Source organism: Pseudopipra pipra, chromosome 6 (assembly GCF_036250125.1).
Source record: "Pseudopipra pipra isolate bDixPip1 chromosome 6, bDixPip1.hap1, whole genome shotgun sequence".
NCBI classification, from domain to species: Eukaryota; Metazoa; Chordata; class Aves; order Passeriformes; family Pipridae; genus Pseudopipra; species Pseudopipra pipra.
In genome coordinates, this window is record NC_087554.1 from 13,099,429 (window position 1) to 13,121,340 (window position 21,912).

General features: G+C 35.2%; 1 protein-coding gene across 1 annotated transcript in view; it reads left to right on the forward strand.

Moving 5' to 3' along the window:
- The window catches only part of PDE3B (phosphodiesterase 3B), an 86,826-nt gene extending 67,020 nt beyond the window's left edge, over nt 1-19,806 (forward strand). Inside the window, exons 4-16 of the mRNA XM_064657413.1 lie at nt 2,002-2,144; nt 5,025-5,131; nt 5,321-5,531; nt 6,072-6,145; nt 6,658-6,761; nt 7,516-7,650; nt 9,765-9,876; nt 10,632-10,745; nt 12,838-13,037; nt 14,921-15,124; nt 15,541-15,702; nt 17,234-17,483; nt 17,823-19,806. Coding sequence (XP_064513483.1) covers nt 2,002-2,144; nt 5,025-5,131; nt 5,321-5,531; nt 6,072-6,145; nt 6,658-6,761; nt 7,516-7,650; nt 9,765-9,876; nt 10,632-10,745; nt 12,838-13,037; nt 14,921-15,124; nt 15,541-15,702; nt 17,234-17,483; nt 17,823-18,049 — 2,043 coding nt within the window. The 3' untranslated portion in view covers nt 18,050-19,806. The remainder of the gene's footprint in view (nt 1-2,001; nt 2,145-5,024; nt 5,132-5,320; nt 5,532-6,071; nt 6,146-6,657; nt 6,762-7,515; nt 7,651-9,764; nt 9,877-10,631; nt 10,746-12,837; nt 13,038-14,920; nt 15,125-15,540; nt 15,703-17,233; nt 17,484-17,822) is intronic.
- The last annotated feature ends 2,106 nt before the right edge of the window (nt 19,807-21,912 follow it).

Genomic DNA, 21,912 nt, shown 5'->3' on the forward strand with positions numbered 1-21,912 from the left:
ACTGAAGTTGTGGATGCTCCCTCCCTGGGAATGTTCAAAGCCAGGCTAGATGGGGCTCTGAGCACCCTGGTCCAGTGAAAGACGTCTCTGTCCGTAGGGATTGGAACTAAATGATCTTCAAGGTCCCTTCCTAATCAAAGTCATTCTATGATTCTATGGTTCTTATTGTTGCTGGTAACCAAAAGTCCTTTCATAATAACTTTGATTTCTAGCATGGTGTAAGTTTTATTTCCAGAGCAACTTTTCCCCTTTGTATAGTGATTACCAGTGACTTTCCTAGGATAGAGGGATCTGGAATTCCTTAGTCCTTTGCTACCCGTGTTTTGTTTATTCTGTGCTTCTGTAACTAGTAGGGGAAGTTCTGCATGTTTGCCATATCCCCAGTGTTCCTTCATTCTCAGAGTAGCCAGGAAGAGGAAAAAGTAAGCACAGGTGCTCTGGCCTTCTTTCCATATTGTGCTAACATGTGTACTTGGGAGTGGACCTTTCTCCTCCAGTGCTGGGGATTTTCATCTGTGCTCTCCAAATAGCATAGAGCACACAGGTTGGATTGTGGTCCACTGGCAGAGAGATCCATTCCAACCTGAGAGCACTTTCCTGTGTGTTGGCAAGCTCCTCTGGTTCCCTTTCTGGTGGGGCTGGTTAAGCACTGCTGCAGGTTTCTGTGGATGATGTGGTGGTCCTATTCTGCCTGTGCATTTCCACCTTTCTGGCTCTGACTGCACTTTTGCAGCAAAGCAAACAGAGTCAAGGCATATCCTGTATCAAGGACTCAGAGCAGTCTGATTTTTCAGGGTAAGAAACTGTACTACTTTGTTTTGACGCAGTTTCACCCTTTTTTTTTTTTTAATTTAAATATGCAATAACTTTGTGAGTCACATATGATCTCTGATGAAGGTTAAAATTGCAAAGTCATTATTTCTGACAGACTTCGAAGTGTTACTATGCAAGGTTCACCTATCCTCACACAAACCTGCTGACCTTGCTCAACACTGCAAATATTGCCTTGGATTTTTGTTTTAAACAATTTTTTCCTGACATCTTTTTTACTATGCAGGATCTAATTACACACATCATTATTATGCAGAAGAATCTCTCCTCTGCCCATCCTTCTCTCCCCTGCCCGTCCTTCCCTCCCTCTGCTTAATGGTCAGATCTAGGCATGAGTTATCAAGTGGATTGTAGACTTAATGCAGTAAGATATATACATATATTTTTAAATTTTTTTTTTAACATAGTGTATAGGCTCTCTGTGCAATGGATGCAGGCATGCCATTCCTCATTTCCAATTTCAGTTCAGAGATCCTATCCTTTCTATTAGTTGGGTTCTACTAGTTGCTATTTAAACACAGATATACTTTTCAGGGGTATTTCAGTAAGGCAGAGGTAATAGGTCCTGAGCTATTTCCACACAGGACTGTTTGAGTGCCACTGCCCCTCTTTGCAGAGGGCTTTTTGTTCAAGTAAAATGGTGATGCCCAGTGTTTGAGCTGCAGCGTGCCTAAACTAAAGCAGCTCCCAGGCTGGGAGTGGTGAGGTGCCTTGGAAGCTTCCCGAATGCTATGAGACTGCAATGGAAGTAGAGAGGGATCCTTGATGAATCAGAACTGACCCTGTGAATTCTACATCACCCTTTCCACAAGTTCCACGGTACTTGCACTATTCAATATTCAGCATCTGAGTTATCAAAATCTCAGACTACCCTGAGAGCTGGAGAGCTCTGTGGTTGTAGAAAAAGAATCCATAATCTTACAGCAAATTATTATCACTACTTGTATTAATTTGGGGAAAGAAAAAAGAGATATGAAAAATAATTGTTCTTAATAAAATAACTAGATGGCCTCTTTTCTATTTTCTTAAGCAGTAAGAGTGAATGTAAGATACCATATTTACTGTTTCACTGTAAAAAGCAACAATAAATAGCCCTTACAAACCGTAAATAAAATTTTAACATCTGTTTTTAATTACATAGATTTTAACTGTGGTTAAATTACTCAACAGGGATTAAATAGCAGGAGTAGCCTGCCAACCCCACAGCTGAGACGAACTTCAGGAGTTTCTGGCGTGTCACCTATAGAATCAGCATCTTCGAGGTGGGAACGAAGTAACAGCAAGAGATCTCATCAGGAATATAGCACATCAAGGTAGGCACTGAATGACATTTTAAGGGCAATAATAATGTTGGAACTTGGCAGCAGAAGTGTTTGGTGTAAAATCTTGTTAATTAAGGCTCCAAATTCTGCCAGTTTAAACTTGAAAAGTTAATTATATACTGTGCTTTGTAGCTCTGATCTTGAGTAGAAATCAGGTCATTCTGAGGTTAAGTGGCGTGCTCTGTCATTACAAATAGGCCTGCATAACAGTTTAAGTAGGAAACAAAAAAAAAAAAGCCGAACACACATGATTGCAAAACAAACTGGTTTAGTCTCTAAACTTGTACCCACTTCCTCCTTCTTTTTATTTAAAATATGTGTCACTCTCCAACTTCCATATACCCGTATATAATTAAAAAGGTGATACAACTTTCTTGTGTTTCATAGTCACTGTTCTGTGTGTTGCAACATTTATTATTCCTGCAGCCATCAAGCAAGTGGTAAGGTAAATTAAGGTAGTCATCTCTTCTCTGCTTGTTAGTTAATACAGTGCAAATAAAATTTTATTTTCATAATTAAGATAACATTTTGAATTGGGATTAAAATAAATGCTTTTTTTCTTTTTGTTTAATATTGTATATGAGTGAAAATTCACACATTAAGTTTTATTTAAATGTGTAAATGGGTGTGCCTTTGCTCCTGAAATCTGTAAAAATGTGTGTAGTTTTGCTTTTTTTTGTTTGGTTGTTTTTTAGTTTGTTTGGGTTTTCTTCTTTGGTCATAAGTAAAGTATAATAGATGCATTTTTAAAAAAGCAAATATAAGCTATGCTGATAATTGATAATTATTAATGGTGGATGAAAGTTTAGATACATGCATCCAAGAGTATTATATTTAATTTTGAAGTGAACCATTTAAATAATTTCGCCTTTGCAATGTCTTTTTCCGCTTTAATAAAATATGCTTAAGCCCACCTGATTAAAAGTAGCAATATGGAAAACACCCTCACCTAGAAGACATGTTCACTGTTTTATGGTTGGTGTCCTGCCCTCCAGAGTTCTTGCCAACACTTGCTCTGTCCCTGTCTCTTTGCACCTTCCAACAATTGTTCTTATCAGGTTCCCTTTAACTTCTAACACATAATCATCTCCCAAACCCCACGGGTGTTTACTTTCTTGATAAGGTTAGATGAAATAGATGCATTGGCATAGCTGTTCCTGCTGCCAAGAGGCAGTCCTGCCATTCCTGCATTCCTGGAGCACTTTGTCCCATTGACTCAGATGCTTAAATTGTCAGAAAAATAACAGCTGGCTGCTTTGAACTGAATTCTTGCTGAATTGAAAAAGATATTACATAGTGGTACTATAAATTAATATTGCTGCAAAATTTGATTTAATGTTTCCCAATTTTTTTCTACCCATCCAGACAGTACTTAAAAGCAAATCTTGATATCTACTGTTTTATTTGTATGTGAATTCTTGATTTGGCTTCTCATTCAAACACTAGCTCAAGATGAACTGACCTTCCCTAATGTGTAGTCTTCCTACACTAAATACCTTTGCAGCATTTTTATGTGCTTTAAAGTAATACATGTGAGCTGTGATAGCTAAACAATGTTACAAACAGTGAAAAGATCAATCTGTCCTAGTTTTCAACCCAAACATTTCTGAAATCTGACCAATGTGTCAAGCATCAGATTTGTTAAGGTTGGAAGGGACCTCTGGAGATCATCCAGTCCAACCCCACTGCCAAGGTAGGCTCACCTAGAGCAGGTGACACAGGAACGTGTCCAGATGGCTTTGGAATGTTTACAGGGAGGGAGACTCCAAAACCTCCCTGGGCAGCCTGTTCCAGTGCTCTGCCACTCTGAATGTAAAGAAGTTCTTCTTCATGTTGAGGTGGAACTTCTTGTGTTTTAGTTTATGGCCATTGCTCCTCATCCTGTCCCTGGGCACCACTGAAAAGAGTCTGGCACCATCCTCTTGGCACCCACCTTTGAGATATTTGTATCTGTTGATGAGAAGCCCTCTCAGTCTTCTCTTCTCCACATAAGAGAGGTGTTCCAGACCCCTCATCATCTTTGTGGCCCTCTGCTGGACCCTCTCCAGTAGTTGGATATACTCAGAAATAAATCTATGTTTATTCTTTAACTCATTTTTTGTATTCATATATTTAAACAAATGATGGGAGATCAAGAATTTTTTCTGTGTTTGACTTTTGTTTGCAATCTGATTAAGCAAGATTAAATCTGCTTCAGTAAACACTGCTTTCCCCCACTGAAGAGAAAGAGTTAGTTTTACATTAAATGTTCTCACTTTGAGTACACATATACAGTTATTTTTAATTGCATATTACATTTTTGTTTGCTAAAGGAATAAATTTGAATTTTGGAGTGAAATTTCATACCTAGAACAGCAGATGGCAGGATTCAACTATTGAACGATTCAGCTACTGAAGCACAATCTGACTTGATGTCAAAACCAGCTTTAGTTCTAAGTTTGTAATAAATCTAATAATTAAGCATTCAAAATTCATTTGAAAATCATTGTAGCAGTGTAAGGTTTTGATGGTATTTCCAAAGTAATCAATCCTCTGAATGTTCTCAGATCTGTTAGAAAATAGCCTGCTTTGTTCAAATGTTTGAGAAAAGTAGCATGTTAGAAGTAAAACCTATTGCACTTGGTCTGAGTATATTTATCATGTCATTTTAGGACTGTATAAAATTGTCTGTTGCTTTCACTCAGTACCCAGTAGTTTTTATTCCCTATAATTGACATATATTGTCTAGCTGATGTTTCTAATACTCTGTCTTTCTTGAATGGTAGCGGATCTGTGACAGGACAAAATAGCTCTTTTTAAAGCATTTTATTTAATAAAAATGGAAGAAAAACTAGGAAAGTAAAAAAATAATTCTTACTGTTTTCTTTTCAGCCAAGGATCTCATTCAAGTGGGTCTTTTGGTGCAAACTTGCTGACAATACCAAAGCAAAGATCATCTTCTATGACATTGACTCATTATATAGGTCCCAGACGAGCAGGTAAGATCATGCAATTTATGCAGCTTAGTGACATGGCACAAGACAGTAGTTAGTACATCATGTATTACAGTTGGGTTTTTTTTCATGTAAAGGTAGTACTAAAATAATATCAGCGTGTTCATGTTGTTTAAATCTAGTCTTTGTAAACAGACGTTTTTATTGAACCCCATGTAATGTTTGTTTTGGAAGGTGCTTCGCCTGGTCTGAGTCCTGTGGGTTCACCCAGTCATGGATCTGTCTCCAGCGGGGCTTTCAGCAACTGGTCACCTGTAGAATTTCCTGATACTGCTGATTTCCTTACAAAACCAAGCATTAATATACATAAGCCTCCAGGATACACATCTAGCTCCCCAGATTTTCAGCAGCAAGTTAAAACACCTGTAGGTTATATGTGTAGCAGGTACTGTAAACTCTGTTACATACTTGGTAACTTCATTTGTGTTGAAAAGAATAGAGTTAAAATGAAAAAATATAGCAACACCTATGCATCTGCTAGGCTTGAAAAAAGGGCACATGATCTCATAATAATCTGTGACTGTATTATCCAGGGGTAACTAAAGAATGGTCTATGTATGTCATGGATTTGAAATGGCCCATCCCTCATAACAGCTGTTATTTTAGAGTAACAATATTCTATGGATTTTTAGAAAAGAGGGATTTCTTACTTGGGAATTGAATTCTGTATTTCTGAATACTTTCTAAGTAATGAGCTCTACTTTATTAATGCATGCAGGTGAGTCCGGGGGAGGTGATGGTTGATTATTTAGCACAGACTAAATCTTTGTGTGCCAAATTTAGGAGAAAATACTAAGGTCACTTGGAGGAACCTTCAAAAGCCTTTTTAAGAAAAGTAGTCCGCAGATATTTTTCAGTAGAAGACATCAGTAGCAAAAGAAGAAAATTACTGAATGTTGTAAATATTTTTCATGTATTCTGTAAGCTGTGGACGGCAGATACTCAAGCCTGTTCCAACACCAGAACCAGAATCTGCAGAACACAGAGACAGAAAATCAGGTGGGATTTCAAAATAGACAAATATTTGATATCAACTTGCTCCTTTTTTTTTTCTAGGCCAGTTAACTAAAAATTTTTATATTTCTACGTAAAATTTTTCCTATATTTTAACTCATTTGCATATATTTTATTTTGTGATTTAGAATAATCAAGATAACATAAAATATTGCCTGCTTTATAGTAAGGATTTTAAAACAGGCTTCCACTCATACCTTTATAGTTCTGTACTCCATATATCACACAAGTTCTCTGCCAACTCAGCTAAACTAATCACTGAACCAATTTTTGCAAATAAAAAGTTAGTTTTAGCTTTTCTCAATCTTCAGATAAGTTTTGTCTAATCCATTTTGTCCGTTACAACTTTTTTGTTGTATAATTCTTAAATAAAATGGCTTAGAAACAAGCTGTTACTTATATTTCTGTGAATAATCTGTATGATCAGTTGAAAAATTATTAGACAGTAGTAATTCACGAAGAAATTATTGATATAGTATTTATGTGTTTTCTTTCAGGTGAAATTGGAAGTGCTAATGTTTCAAAAGAATCTTTCCACCATACAGAGAAGATAAAAGATGAAAGGAAGGAAATGATCGATCAAACACAAAATAATCTGCTTGTAAGCATGTAATTGCAAAAAAAGCTTGCAATAACTTTTATCAATACAGTATTCCTTTATAATTTCTAACTTGTTGTGAAGAGGTCTTTGCATTGCTAAAATTGCAATTTCTAAAGGGAAATGATGCATTGTTGGAATTCAAATTCTTATTTAACAATTGTTTATTTCTAGCTTGCATAAATTTTACTAGCAAATGACAAGAAAGCTGGTCATTGTATGAAGTTTTTACTGATCAAAATTGATTTGTGCATATTTAATGTTGAGAGTATTCTCAAACAGTGATCAGCTAGTATTTTCTCTCAGAAGTTCCAGTAAGACTTACAAATGAATGTTGATACAATGCAGTTGATTGGAAAAACAAATCGTTTATTCTTTAGTAAAATTTTGGATTTATATATCAGGTCTCTTAAAACTTGTTCAAATAATGAACTGGTAAAGCTCAGTAAATAGTTGGTTAGCCTATGCATGTTTTTGCTTTGTTTTATTAACTCATCTTGTTTAAAAAGAAGTAAGAAGGAAAATTTAACACAGTCTCAGAAAACGCTGGAATCTGATGCCCCAATATGGGAAAAGTCAAGCCCTTAACTGTGCTGTTTGTACTATTGATTTATGATTTTATCATGGCTGTAGTTACGACACCATTCAATAAGTTCACTAAAGTTTTATCATTTTCCTGGCTTTTTTTGCCAGCTCAACTGATAAATTAGTTTTCATTGTTATTTTAGTGATGATAAAGTATCTTAATCTCATACAGGTGGAGCAGAGTTATACATTAGAAACAATGTTATTAGACCATGATTCACTAATGGAGAAGATGAGCAACTGGAATTTCCAAATTTTTGACCTTGTAAAAGAAATGGGAGATCAGTCTGGAAGGATCCTTAGCCAGGTTTGTTGTCTTTTATTATATGAGGGAGAGTTTGTAAAGCTGTTGTGTTTATATATTTTATTTAAACCATGAAGATGTTTTGCAGTCAACATATATATGAATGCTATCTTGACAAGTAGAAGAATGATTTCTTGTGTGCTCCATCTTGTAAACCATAAAAAGTGTTTTGTCTATAGACAACTTGTTCCAAATTTTCTGAATTTTGTTCTCAATGTAAAAGTAGGTTAGACTCACAGTGACTAGGTTTTGTCATAATATGCCATTTCCTGTGAAAAATTGTCTCCTGCTTTCAGAATTACTACCTTGTTTGTCAACCATTTCTTTTTTCTTTATTTCAGTAAAATATTTCTGCCAGCGCTACACCTCTGGGGGAAGAGAAGTGATCTTTTAGGCAGTCTTTTGCCCCTTGATCCTACAAACAATGGGATTTTTTTTCCATGCTGCTTTCTGCATGTAGTATCCCTTTTATCTCTTTCTGACTTACTACTAAGCTCTTTTGTGCAGTTTCATGTTGTGCTGAAGCCAATCTACTGGCAAAGTATGATCCTGTTTGCTCTTTCCTAGCTTCTCTCATTTATCAGTGTCACCTGGAAGCTTCTCTCTCTTTCTTTATAGTGGATTAGCAACCATGGAGCTACAATAGAGCTGGATTTACTTCTGATCTGCCTACAAAATATTTCCATTGCCAGTATCTTAGTTTTCCACCCTGGAGTAGAATGCATGTAATTTTTGTTCAAGATCAGTGTTAGGAATAAGCAGCTGGAAGGAAACAAAGTTAGAGACACTTTGGTGCAGTTGGAACCACAAGCCTGCACCTGTGCTGAAGTCAGGAAAAAACAATGGGGATAATTTCATTTTTGTCATTAGACGCTGTATTTTCTTTCATAGCGCACAATATTCTGGATATTGTTTTGAATCTTCAGTTAGCCTTGTTTGATCAAATGTTTTCAGGTCTTTTGTCACCTGACTTAGTTCAAGTGTTAAGGTACAGACTAGAATGCCACAATCCACTTTGGAGTGGTGTTTTTACAGCAGGATGCTAGTACTCTGTGATCCCCATTGGCTTGCATTCCATTTTTGTGCAGTCTAGAGGATAGCTGAAACCTCTAAGTACTTTAGTGTACAGGTTTTGACTCTACCAGGATCTGTGTATCACTTCTCCTTGATATTGTGTGTATGTGTATGATTTCTCCTCCTCCCTCTCCCATCCTAGTCCTTTTGCCTGTTGTGCTGCAAACATCTGAGACAAGTCTTACTTAACAGACAATTAAAAACTGAATTTTACCATCTATTTTAAGGTTCTGAGATTGGGTCTGTGAAAGGGGAATGGTTGGAACTGGTGGAAGGAGTGATGTCCCCTCATTTTGCTCTCCTGTTCCCTTGAGCACCTCCCACACTTCGGAACCTCTGTTTGTCTCGTGTGTCTGGGACAAAAGTTGTAAAAATGAGCAGCAGTCACTTGTTTTAAAACGTTTTCTTAATATTTGCAGCCTTGTGGGGAGATCAGGTGGTTCGCTAAGTTCTATATGTAAACCATAATATATGGTTTATATACATATATGGATGTTCTTAGTACATTTTTGAAATATTTTTTCTTTTACCAACTACCTTTGTTAAAAACATCCAGAAGTGTCAAAACAAACACAATGTTGAGACGTGGTTTTGTTGATTTGATTGTTTGTTTGTTTGTTTTGGGTTTTTTAAGAGTGATGACTGCTGCCACAGTTAAGTAATTTGAATTTTTGAATAATAAGTCAGAATATACATTTCTTATTTTTAGGTTAGTAATGGAAAAAAGCATGAGTTACTTACCTGACAAAAAAATTGAGAAATATTAAAAATAATCAGTTGTGCATAAATTTATCAGTTAGGAAATAAAAGCTTTTATTATTATTCTGCATTGAGAGGATAATAAAAATCCACATTTTTGTGCTAAAAAAATAATTAAATATATCTTTATGACAGTAGCATTCCGATAATCTGTAGTGGAATTTCAGTAATTTCCATCTCTGTTGGCAAGAAAAATTTTAAAACACTAATATTTTTAAAGTTAAAAAAGCAGAATATGCATAGGTATGTTTTTCAGACTAAACTTAATTTTAATATGTATTTAGGTAACTTATACCTTGTTTCAAGACACTGGCTTGTTTGAAATTTTCAAAATTCCATCTCAAGAATTCATGAATTACTTCCGTGCACTAGAAAATGGCTACAGAGATATTCCCTGTAAGTACTATCCAACTATATTTGGTTTTTGTATATATCAGTGTATTTCCTTTACTGTGTGTGTTTGTTTAATGTTTAATACAGAAGTAGTCAGTGTCTGAGCTTAGTACATTTTTAATGAATACACTTGACAGAATTTAGAACTGATTGAATGAACTGCAGGACAAAATGGGTGGACTCTAAAACTGAATTTGTTAATATGTTGGTTGACAATAATCTCAAAGAATCTGACTGAGTAGTTGAATCAAACATACTGAATTTACTGGGAGAATATTTGTTGATTTAACAGAAATTTGGGTTAATTCCTTAGTAAAATAATAAGAAAATAGAGAATTTTGATGGTAATTATCCATCTTGCTGTTTAGGGCAGCCAAATTTATTGGAAAACAAAGCAAAAAACACACTTGCCCTGCACACCCTCCCACTCCCTCATGTCGTGGATGTTTGTCCAACTCAGGTGCTTGTAGGTATCAGATTGCCAGCCACTCCAGTGACTCACCACATTGATTTAAAAGGTCACTTGATCCCTTCCTGACTCCTAGGTAGGGTAAGGTGTGCATAGGCAATGTTTGATGTTTATCTAACTTGCTTCCTAAAATTGTTTGGTGATACATAGAGCCTCTACTAACGATTTCAATTCAAATTTTCCTTTATATTTAATTTATATTAAAATCTCACATGCATTTGGTACATTAGATTTTTTTTTCTTCCTTTTGATTATATTTCACATAATGTTTTTATTATATAATTTTCAGATCACAACCGTATACATGCCACGGATGTTCTCCATGCAGTGTGGTATCTGACAACACGGCCCATTCCTGGATTTCAGCAAATTCACAATGAGCATATAATGGAAAATGAAATGGGTATGTATTCACCTAGGTTATTTTTCTGTTTTGCTGGAGAATGTTTTAGTGAAATTATAATAGGTAAACCAAATTACTCTGGAAGAAAATAATTATTCTTATCACTAATTTTTTTTTTTTGTATTTTAATATAAGGCTGTAGAAAAATCACAAAGTTAGCACACACCGTTCAGAAATATCATGCAGTTGACTTTTAGAAAAATTATTAGATGAATAATGGTTAGGTTGTTAGCCAAGAGTACTGGTTCACTTAATAAATTTTCTGTGTTGAATGAAACCTCTGTACTCTGCCACAGTTAGGGTATTTTTAGCACTTGAAATACATTAGACTAATATTTCTTAACTTTATTGCAAAGTTAAATAGACCAAAGAAAAGATACCAAAGTATTTAACTTAATTGAAGTTCTCCTTAGTGGCTTTATTGTAAAAATGACTATTTTTGAATTCTGTATTAGGTATCACATGCAGACTTTCAGGCATTGCATGGCTATCCTAACAATAACTGCATAAAAGCATCCTTGAAAGAGAAATAGAGACTCCAAATTCAGATCTTGTGTGAAGTTACTTCCAATGAACCTTGCTTTTGTGTTGTCTCTGACTTCATGGAACTAACTTTTAAATATAAATTTGTAGCTTTTACTGAAATGTATCCTGTAAGTAAACTATTTTAAACATAGACTTTCATAGTAAATGGTTTCTATTTCAGAAAAATGAAATGAGGAAATCAGGCACACTGTTTTATATGTGCAGTAAAAAGAGACAAGATGCAAGTCACGGCTTTTAAAGGGCTGGAATTTTAAGAAGTAAATTGTGAACTGTACAGAATATGTTATTTCTCCCTTACTAATTAGCCCTTCTGCAGTCACCTTTCTTCTTTCCCAGGTTGTCCATATCCACTGATTGCACCCTATTGCCTTTTCTAAGTGTTAAATGTGTTGGGACTGGACACTTGACTGGAAGAAAGTAAAGTGACAAAAATCCTTTTGTTCTCTTTTACAAAAAAAAGTAAAATTAGAATAAGAAATTATAGTCTTATTGATTTGAAACTCTTCCAGTCTAAATGTTACTAGGATTTTTAATCCTTGCTTATTCTATTAATGCAAAAGTGTTCCTTTTTTATTTTGTGCTGATGAAATAAAAGCCACTGGATTTTTTCTTTTTTTTTTCTTTCTTTTTTTATTTTTTTTAAAGTAGTGACTTCGTAAATGAGAAACTTTGAATCTCTTATTGTGCAAATATTTTTAGCTTAATGCCTTTAGTTCCTTTTGCAGTAGTTTCTGCTGTCCCCCAAGCTTTTCCTATAGGCCTGCAAGTTCAAGATATGGGGAAATTATAGAAATTCTAAGGGAGATGCTGTTTGATCTTTTTTTGGTTGGAGGCAAACTGTAGAATGCTCTCTTAGTGCTGTCATTTTAAGGAGGCAATGAAATTCCAGGTGTGCCTGACAGCTGGAGCTCTTTAGCAGCACAACAATAAGGGGAAGGCAAAAATATGACTCTAACAGTAATGTGTAACCATAGGTACCCATGTGGATTTTCCAGTATCTGTAGTTTGGACTTTGAGATGTACACTTTTGCTAGTTTTTACACCTTCTCTTCTTTCCCTTCCATGGAACAAATACCTACAAGTGCATTTTAATAATGAAAGTCTTGGATCGTTATTGTTGTTTTCTAATCTAAATGACAACTGTACTGCAGTCAAGAGACATGGCCTAGAGGACCAGTGTCCCTTGTTCCACTAGATTGCCTTTTGTGCTTGCTGGAACATTTCTCTGAAACAGCTTTTTCTGCAGCACAAGTGTAGCTGAAAAAGAAGTGGCTTCCTCTCATGACTTCTATGGCACTGCACAGTTTTGAGGACCAAGGCAAATCTCTTGCAACTTTTCTTCAAAAGTGTTGGTTTATCTATAAACAGTAGTAAGACTTTTTCTTTTTTAAAGTATGAGTCTTTCTCTGCCAATTATTCAGCTCCTTAATTACAAGGATAACCATACTATGTTCACAATAGTGTCTGGTTGAGTAATTTAAAATGTATTACAAATGAAATACTGTTCTAAAAAATATTTTATTTTTGTACTTTCAACTTTTTTTAGAGGAAGCCAGTGGTATTGCCCCTGCTCAAGTCAGCTATATTTCTTCAAAAAGTTGTCCTATTGCTGATGACAGTTATGGTTGTTTGGCATCAAACATTCCTGCTTTGGAATTGATGGCTTTATATGTAGCAGCTGCCATGCACGATTATGATCATCCTGGTCGTACAAATGCTTTTCTAGTGGCCACAAATGCACCTCAGGTAAGACATTCTTTAACCAGAAAATTATTTGACTGTGTCTGAAATCAGAATAAAGAATATTTTTCTCTTCTATATGCCTGCTGTAGCCTGTTTAGGATCATTTGCCCAATTCAAGAAATTGAGAAATTAATTTGAACTGTACGTGTGTAATGTTTTTATTTTTCTTCCCTGATAAATTCTGATGTGTTTTGTACCTATTGGTTGTGTATGCATGTAAAAACAATTTCCAATTTACTAAATTGAAAATAATGACATAAATCAATGCAGGTTTGAGTAGGGGATTATTTCATAGAGAGCTGGCCCTAGCACTGTCTCAGCAGCTAATTCATGGATATCTTACATTTTGGGAGTCCTCTGAAATCTAATGTTACCTGCAATTACTGTGAAAACTTAGGTTCCTCTAATAATCCAATTAACTGCAGCACCTAATAAGAGAATTGGGATTTTTCAGCCTAGAGAAGAGAAGGCTCTGGGGTGACCTAATTGTGGCCTTCCAGTACCTGAAGGAGCCTACAAGAAAGATGGAGAAGGATTATTTAGAAGAGCATGTAGTGGCAGGACAAGGGGGAATGGCTTCAAACTGACATTGGGTTTAGGCTTGATATTGGGGGGAAGTTCTTCACTGTGAGAGTGGTGAGGCACTGGAACAGGTTGTGCCATCCCTGGCAGCGTTCAAGGCCAGGTTGGATGGGACTCTGAGCAACCTGAGGAAGGAGATGCTATGCACTTCAGGGTCTAAAAGGCAAAGACAAGAAGAGGTAAAGGAGAATAAAGCTGAATGAAACAGCAAATAGAAAATCAGGGTAGGGCAGGGAAGAATTGGAACAAAGAGCACTGAGGAAAAGATGCCTAAGCTGCATGGTGACATATTTTTATCTTAAGGGTGGAATATTGTCTGAGGAAGAATATTTATGATGGCTATTTGGATGTATTTTTATAAGTTAGAGACAAAAAACTTATAGTAACCACAACATCAACAACACTAAATCAGAAACTGATATGACTTGTCAGCAGATAGAGACTTTAAAATGTAATTTTCAGTAAGTTTTTAGTAATTTCTTATGCAAAAAGAGTTTAGGATATTGGTAGTTAAGTATTTCTGCAGAAAACAGTATACAACGAAGAACAAAAATAAACAACACAGACATTCATCTTCAATTTTCAAAGATATAAACATTCATTTTGTTCATGCTTTCTGAAGTTTTTCAAAGACTTTTTTAGGTTCTATCTAATTTATATTCAATTAATTAATTTCTAGGCTGTTTCATATAAACATGGAAGTTGTGAGTAAAATCTATTACTGTTTTAATATTTTAGTTAACTCATTTACAGTTAAAATGTATGCATCAGTATTAAACATAGCACTTTGAAAACCAGTGATAACCATTTCCCATTAACAACAGTTCTTATATGCTTTGGAGTTCTTTTTGTGTTTGGTTGTTTGTTAGTTTTTGTGGTTTGGGGGGTTTTTGGGGTTTTTTTTTGAAAGAAGACTGGAATTAAGGACAATTAAAGGGATATGCTTAGATCTTTCTTTGGTCCACACACACACATTCCAAAGTCTACATTTTAAGTGGTTTGTATATGTGTGCCTACAGTCTGAATGTAGCTGGCACCAAGATACTGTTGAGGGCTTGTAAAGAAGAAAAAACTTTGGTAACTGTTTGGTTTGGGTTTTTTTCCCTCATCTGCCAGTTTTGTGTCACTTTAACCCTAAAATTAGAAGGTAAAACATAATTTCCAATTTTTTTTTTGTTTTGTTTTACCTGAGACTTGTTTCTAACTAGCCATTAAACTTCAAAATATTTAATTATAACTTTAAAACTTGACTTTGTCATTTACGATCCTCTGGTTTTTTTGTTTGTTTGTTTGTTTTTCTGTAGGCTGTTCTCTACAATGACAGATCAGTCTTAGAAAATCACCACGCTGCTTCTGCCTGGAATCTTTTCTTATCACGACCAGAATACAACTTTTTATCAAATCTTGATCACGTAGAATTCAAGCGTTTTCGCTTCTTAGTGATTGAAGCAATCCTTGCCACAGACCTCAAGAAGCATTTTGATTTCCTTGCAGAATTTAATGCCAAGGTTTGTTACATTTTAGCATCTGCACTGATCTGGTCCTGATATACTCATGCTATCATTGCTTCCTGGTAGTTGTTAGCTTTAATAACTTGCATTTAAGTTTTATAATATTTGAATTTAAGTTATTAAAATGCAAATAGAGTATTTCCTTTGTACAAGTCAATTGTAGATTGTTTGTAGATTGCCTAATAAACCTAGCAGGTGTGACATAGGGGCTTACAGGAGACCCTGATCATGTCTCACACTTCCATCTTCTGAGAGATAACAAAGAACCTTTGTTTCTTTTCCTATATAAGACAAAAAGTGATACAGAAAAACTATTGCAAGTCTCTGTTGTACAAAACCTGAAAGAAACCAAAACCAAACCCACTGATGAATAGTTTTAAATTAATTTTTAAAAATGTATGTGCTTAATCCAGGTCAATGATATCAACAGTAATGGTATAGAATGGAGCAATGAAAACGATCGACTACTGGCCTGTCAAATATGCATCAAACTGGCAGATATTAATGGCCCAGCCAAAATTAGAGAGCTGCATCTGAAGTGGACAGAAGGCATTGTTAATGAATTTTATGAACAGGTGGGTGTGGAAAGGGTAATCCACTCTTTTTTTAATGATTCTTTGCTTTACCAATGGTTTAACTAAATTAAGCATAATTTCTTGTGTTAAATCTTCAGGTAAGATATTTCCATCTTCTCATTCTGAATAGTAAATATTTTATTTTTCATAGGTAGCTTACGTACATAATCTTTCAGTTTCTATTAACTGTGTTACAAAGCAAGTTCCCGGCCAATGTCGTCCCTTTTTCAGATATTAGGGGTTGTTTTGGAGGGGAGGGGTTCTTTCCATAGCATAATGCTGATAAACCAAAATTAATTCTTCCTCTGTGGGAAGTAAAATTCACAGATGTGTTTCCAGGTCAGAGAATATGTACAAAATGCACAAGACTGGAAATGTATATTCAGCTAACTCTTAGTGCAAAGACAGAGGATATTTCAAAACTTTGAAAATGAAATATTAAGAATATACATGAGTAACTAGCAGTATTAAAATGTGTATAACAATTTTAAAAAGGAACTTTGATAAGTAATCCTATCAAGATTAAGTGGGAAAAGTCTGAAAATTTGCTGCCTATTTTTATATTAACAACTTCTGTAAGTCCCCCAAAATATATTCTATATTCTCTGTTATTTTTCTCTAGTCACCTTCCTGAGGAGCTAACTATTTATGAGGCAACAATCAGGGACTGAAAAATATATTTTCAAACTAGGAAGATAAAAGTAAACAATAAAAGTCCTTTGGAGATTTAGGTAATAGCAATAATAATCTGAAGTGTTTACACTTACTGTAAGAGTTTAGTATTCTAAGTTGCTCGTTTATGAAACAAACTTTTTCTTATAAAACTATCAGGTCCATGGAAGTGCTGAAATAGATGATTATAACTCAGATTTTTCTATGAACAACTGTTCAATTTTTTTTCTTCTCCAGTTTATAAAACGGGAAAAAAGCTGCCCTGTAAATGCAGAGGAATAACAGGCACAAGGATATCTCACAGCAAAGAAATATTACGGACTATGCAAATCTCAGCCATAATATGTCTTTATTTTAAATTGACCTAATTACATTTTTATTCACTTAGTCTGTACTGTTATTTCCTCCAGTAAAAAGATACAATCCATGTTCAGGGGTTCAGAGAATTGTAGAATATCCTGAGTTGGAAGGGACCACAAGGATCACCAAGTCCAATTCCTGGCCCTGCACAGGATCATCCCCAAGAATCACATCATGTGCCTGAGAGTATCATCCAAATGCTTTTTGAATTCTGTCAGGCTTGGTGCTGTGACCACTTCTCTGGGGAGCCTGTTTCAGTGTCCAAACAGCCCCTGGGTGAAGAAACTTTTTCTAATATCCAACCTAAACCTCCCCTGACTCCACGCTGTTTCCTCAGGTCCCATCACTGGCCACCAGAGAGAAGAGATCAGTGCCTGCCCTCCTCTTCCCCTTATAAGGAAGCTGTAGACTGTAGTTCCTTGGTTCCTTAAAAGTAATTTTAAAAAAAAAAATTTAATTTTGTGAGAAATTCTGATAATTTTTTTCACTTCTTTTTCAGGGTGATGAGGAAGCAAGTCTTGGATTACCTATAAGCCCCTTCATGGATCGTTCTTCTCCACAGCTTGCAAAGCTGCAAGAATCTTTCATCACTCACATAGTTGGTCCCCTTTGTAACTCCTACAATGCAGCAGGGTTGCTTCCAGGGCAGTGGGTTGATGAAGAGGAGGAGGATGCAGAAAGTACTGAAGATGATGATGGTGCACAGTTAGAGAGTGATGATGAAGAAATGGAAGATGATCTTATTTTAAGTAAGTTTCTGTATTTCAATTGGTGCATAGTTGTCATTTAATAGATTCAGATCAGCAATGCCAGTTGAAACTGAGTAGTGCAAATTTTGTAGGTTTTTCTATTATGCTGCTTCATAAATTTTACTCTTTCAATAAAATTTTTGTTACTACCAGAAGACTTGCAACTTGAAACAGAAACTCATTGATGTCCTTTGCCATGCCACTATTTAAATACTCATAATAAGCATTCATATGTCTTGTTCAAACTTACATCTCTTCTGCAATGTGCCTTTGGTTTTCTATGTGTAAAATACAATTGCTTTGAATGTCAAACAATCAAATATGCTTATAATTTTGCAGAAGTTCAAAGAAAAAAAGGTAGACGAATATTTTGCCAGCTAATACACCATCTCAGTGAAAATCACAAAATATGGAAGAAAGTCATTGAAGAGGAAGAAAAAAACAAAACCGAAGGAGCTAAACTGCTGACTGAAATCTCATCTTTACCTCAAGCAGACGAAATTCAGGTTATTGAGGAAGCTGATGAAGATGATGAACGACAACTAGGAGAAGACAAGACGTGCTAAGAAAACTCCAGTGGTGTCCAGTATGATGACAGCCCACATTTTTTTCCACTGTGCTGACTTTAGCCTGACACAGTTTGCATAAAATTGAAAGGCCTTAATACTGTGAGAGGATTCTTTTTACTCTAGTGGAATCCCACTCCTATGCACTTTCGCCACACAGAAAATGAAACTTTATTCAGAGATTGAATATTGTATACCCTGATGCAAAGTTCTTTATGCCTTAGTTGGTATAAAATATCCTGATATAATGCTGCCTTGCTGAATATGGAACTCTTCTTTTCCCTGAGGTACCTGCAGTTTTTAAAAACGTTCAGTGACTTCAATTACCAAAGTGGCAAGAACTTTTCGCTAACCAGGAAACGCAGGATGAATCCTAATATTGTCTTGAGTTGCTTATTTCATGTTGTTTTTGAACATGAATGAGAAAAGGTCTGTGCCTATATGAAAACTATGTTACTGTTGCAGTGCAAGCCTGTTGTGGGGTGTCTACTTAGTGCAGTAGTGTGCTTAATGTAGTCATCTCAGAGCAACTGTTCAAGGACTGTGACATAAATGCTGAATTCTGATATTTGTGGTTTAAAATAAGAAAAGAAGATCCAGGTGCATCTATTTCTGATGCTTTTTATTATTGTGCATAATCTGATGTTTTATTTTTGCAGAAAATATTCAGGTTTGCAGTGGATGTTCATGATAATTCATTGAATACAAGGCCATTATCATCTGTTGCCTTGCTGTTTTGTGGTAGAACATTAAAAAACCTGTTCCGCTACTTAAATTATGAAGGAATTTTATTCTTTTAGTCAGAAGTCATGTTATATTTCCTGCCCTTACTCAGGTTCACGTTTAAAAACAAGTCAAGTACATCATAGATTTTTATCTTGCACCGATTTCCAATATTAAATTTTAAGGAAATAAGATCGTATCTCATTTATTCTTTGTATGTAAAGCTTTAGGAGAATTAATGAGGGTTTTAAAAAAAAAAAAAAAGACATTAACTACTGTTTCAAAATGGCTATTTTAATTTGCCCCACATCTTTTCTTCCATCACAGACACAGCTTATATCCCTTTCAAATTTGATGTACATCCTGAAATACACATATGGAAACCAGAATGTGAAAATTTTGTGTAAAGTTTTGAAAACAACACGGTACTGTTTTACATTTTAGATTGTTGAGTTTTAAAATAGGAAACTTGGACATTCCACACAAATGTATTATTAGGAACACTACCATTGTAGGTCTAATTTGAAAACAAACAAACAAAAGAAGGCATAAATTTAGGCTATAAGTAAGTAAGCAAGCCACAAATAAACCTAGTTTTAAAAGTGCACCTTTTAGTACTAAACATTTATATGCTGTGTAGTTGAATTCAATAAAAATCAAATGCACGTGTGTGCCATTGCTAAATGTATCTTAGCAATTTGTGTTTACATTTACATCAGTTGACTTGAAAAAAAAAGGTAACATTTCTAAGATAACCTTGAGTACATTGTATTACACTATTTTACACAAATTTTTATTCTGCTCTTTGATTGGCCAGTTTAAATCAATGAAAGGGGTTTTTTTCCATTTTTCACTAATAAGCTTTTTGTTGATCCACTTAAAAGACCACTGAAACATGCTTTGCTATTTTATATCTTCAGTGCAAAATCCCCCTTTACTGCCATTATTACTATCACTGCATTTTTTTTTTTTTGTAACATGAGCAGTGTTAAAAACAGATATTTCTGTCATTAATAAAATGTTGCACTATTGAAGCTGGCACTTATTGATCATACAGTTGTATGTCTCTTGGTCATATATTTTCCTAACAGATAATGTGAAGACTACAGAAACTCTACTTCTTTCAGTATGCTGTATTCTCAGCATTTTGCATTTAGCCTGTGGGCTTGTAGATATAAAATATCATTTTAATACTGTTTAGTATCATCTTGCTTTACCTAAAAACATGATACAAATTAGTTTGTCTAAAGTCACTATTCTATTATTTGACATGATAGGTTTCCATTTTAATTTCCCTTTAGAAATTATTATTAAAAAGATAACAAAATAATAAGAAGGTAAACGTAACACTTTATTTTTTACTAAAGCACTGGCAGCATTTATATCTTGTGAAACCTTTCCCAGCAACTTTATCTCAGATTTCCCTTAAACTCTGTAGAAATATTGAAGCAATTTTAAAATTCAGTAAGAAGTAGCAAACCTCAGTGCTTTCCCAATTAGATGTTTTTAAGTTACATAAGCTTGATTCAAAGATATTTTTAATTATGAATGTATTCAAAATTCACCTTAAAATGTCTGTTATTTATGTATGCATATTGTGGGACTAATTATTACTCTAAGAGGAAGGGGAAAAGAATGTACAAATGTCAGCAAAGGTTGGTTCAGGGCATGTTGGCAGAAGTGGATGTAACTTTAACTAAAGGTGTCTTAATCTTTCAAAAATGGTAATGGAAGGGTGTTTGAATGTTGACTGAGCTGTCATCAAAAAGAACATCTCTCCATGTAAGTTCCTACTCTTATTCTGGTAGGAACCCACTGAGAAATTGCAGCCAAATTAAATCTGTGATCACACTTCAATTCACGAAGAACACACTGAAGAACACACTTTAAACACTTTCTAATGAAACATTGCTTTTTCTTTGTTCAAGAAGTGGACCAAATTAGCCTACACTGAAGTTATGTTGATGCAGCAGATACACGTTTTATGCATAATATTTTCAGGTTTAAGTTGAGTCTCCCATATCCCCATTACTTTCTTTTACAATGTATGTCAGACTACTTGCTCCCATGCATACAGTGCATACAGAACTAGACTACAAAGTTTTCGATAAGGACAAAATTCTCCTTGTGTTTCTGGAGACCTCTGGATATTATGGAGGTACTAAACCATCAAAATGAATTACCTGGATCCTCTTCCCATGAGTTCTTCCTCCATGACAAAGTTAAACGGTGAGTCTAAGGCTCAAAATGAAAGGAATTGTGTAACATTACTTAAGGTAAGTTCAAACTAACCAAGTTTGTGTAACACCTGCTTTGCTTTGCGCAGAGAACTGTTTCTTTGTACTTCTTGCATTCAGTTTTAAGCACAGCCGTGGCAGGTGAATCAGCAAAAGGAGTCAGCAGAATTCAAGAGCTCCCTTTTAGCTTTTGGGCTTCCTCCTAGGCAGGTGTAGTCGAGGCTGGGCTTCTGGATCCTCTGAAAGCAGGCACAGAATTTGAGGTAATCTGGTGCGTGTTATTGCTCAGAGAGGTTGGAGTCTCCCTCACTGGAGAATTGAATCCTCATCTGGATTCAATCCTGTGCCATGTGCTCTAGGATGACCCTGCTTGAGCAAGGAGGTTGGACCAGATGACTCACTGTGATCCCTTCCAACCTGACCCAGTCTGTGATGCTGTGTGGGGCTAACATTCACATGGCAGAACTTTCCCATTTGTCCAAAATACTTTTGAGAAGTGTCTCATACGCTGGTGAGTGTGAGATTAGGAATCTGAGTCTCAGAGGTATGTTTTGGAGCAAAAGGATGGAATTTGCTTAGAGCATGAGAAAAAGAGGATGTAAGGATGATATAGACACATAAATATACAAAAGATATTGTGATGAGAGACTCTATTTATTGTCTCAAGCCAGTTCATATTCAAAATAGTATGGAAACAGGATATCCTTGGCAAGTTAGAATACTTGGATTGTTAAAAATTAAATGAAAATAGTAATGAAAACAATGATAGAATCATCAGAACTTAAGTAGTGGTGCAAGTTTTAGAAAATTGATTTTTCTGCGGCCAATAAAGATTAGATGAGAGAAAATAAATGTAGGAAGTTGATTAAATGAGGTACAAAAAGTATGATCAAGACAGTATTT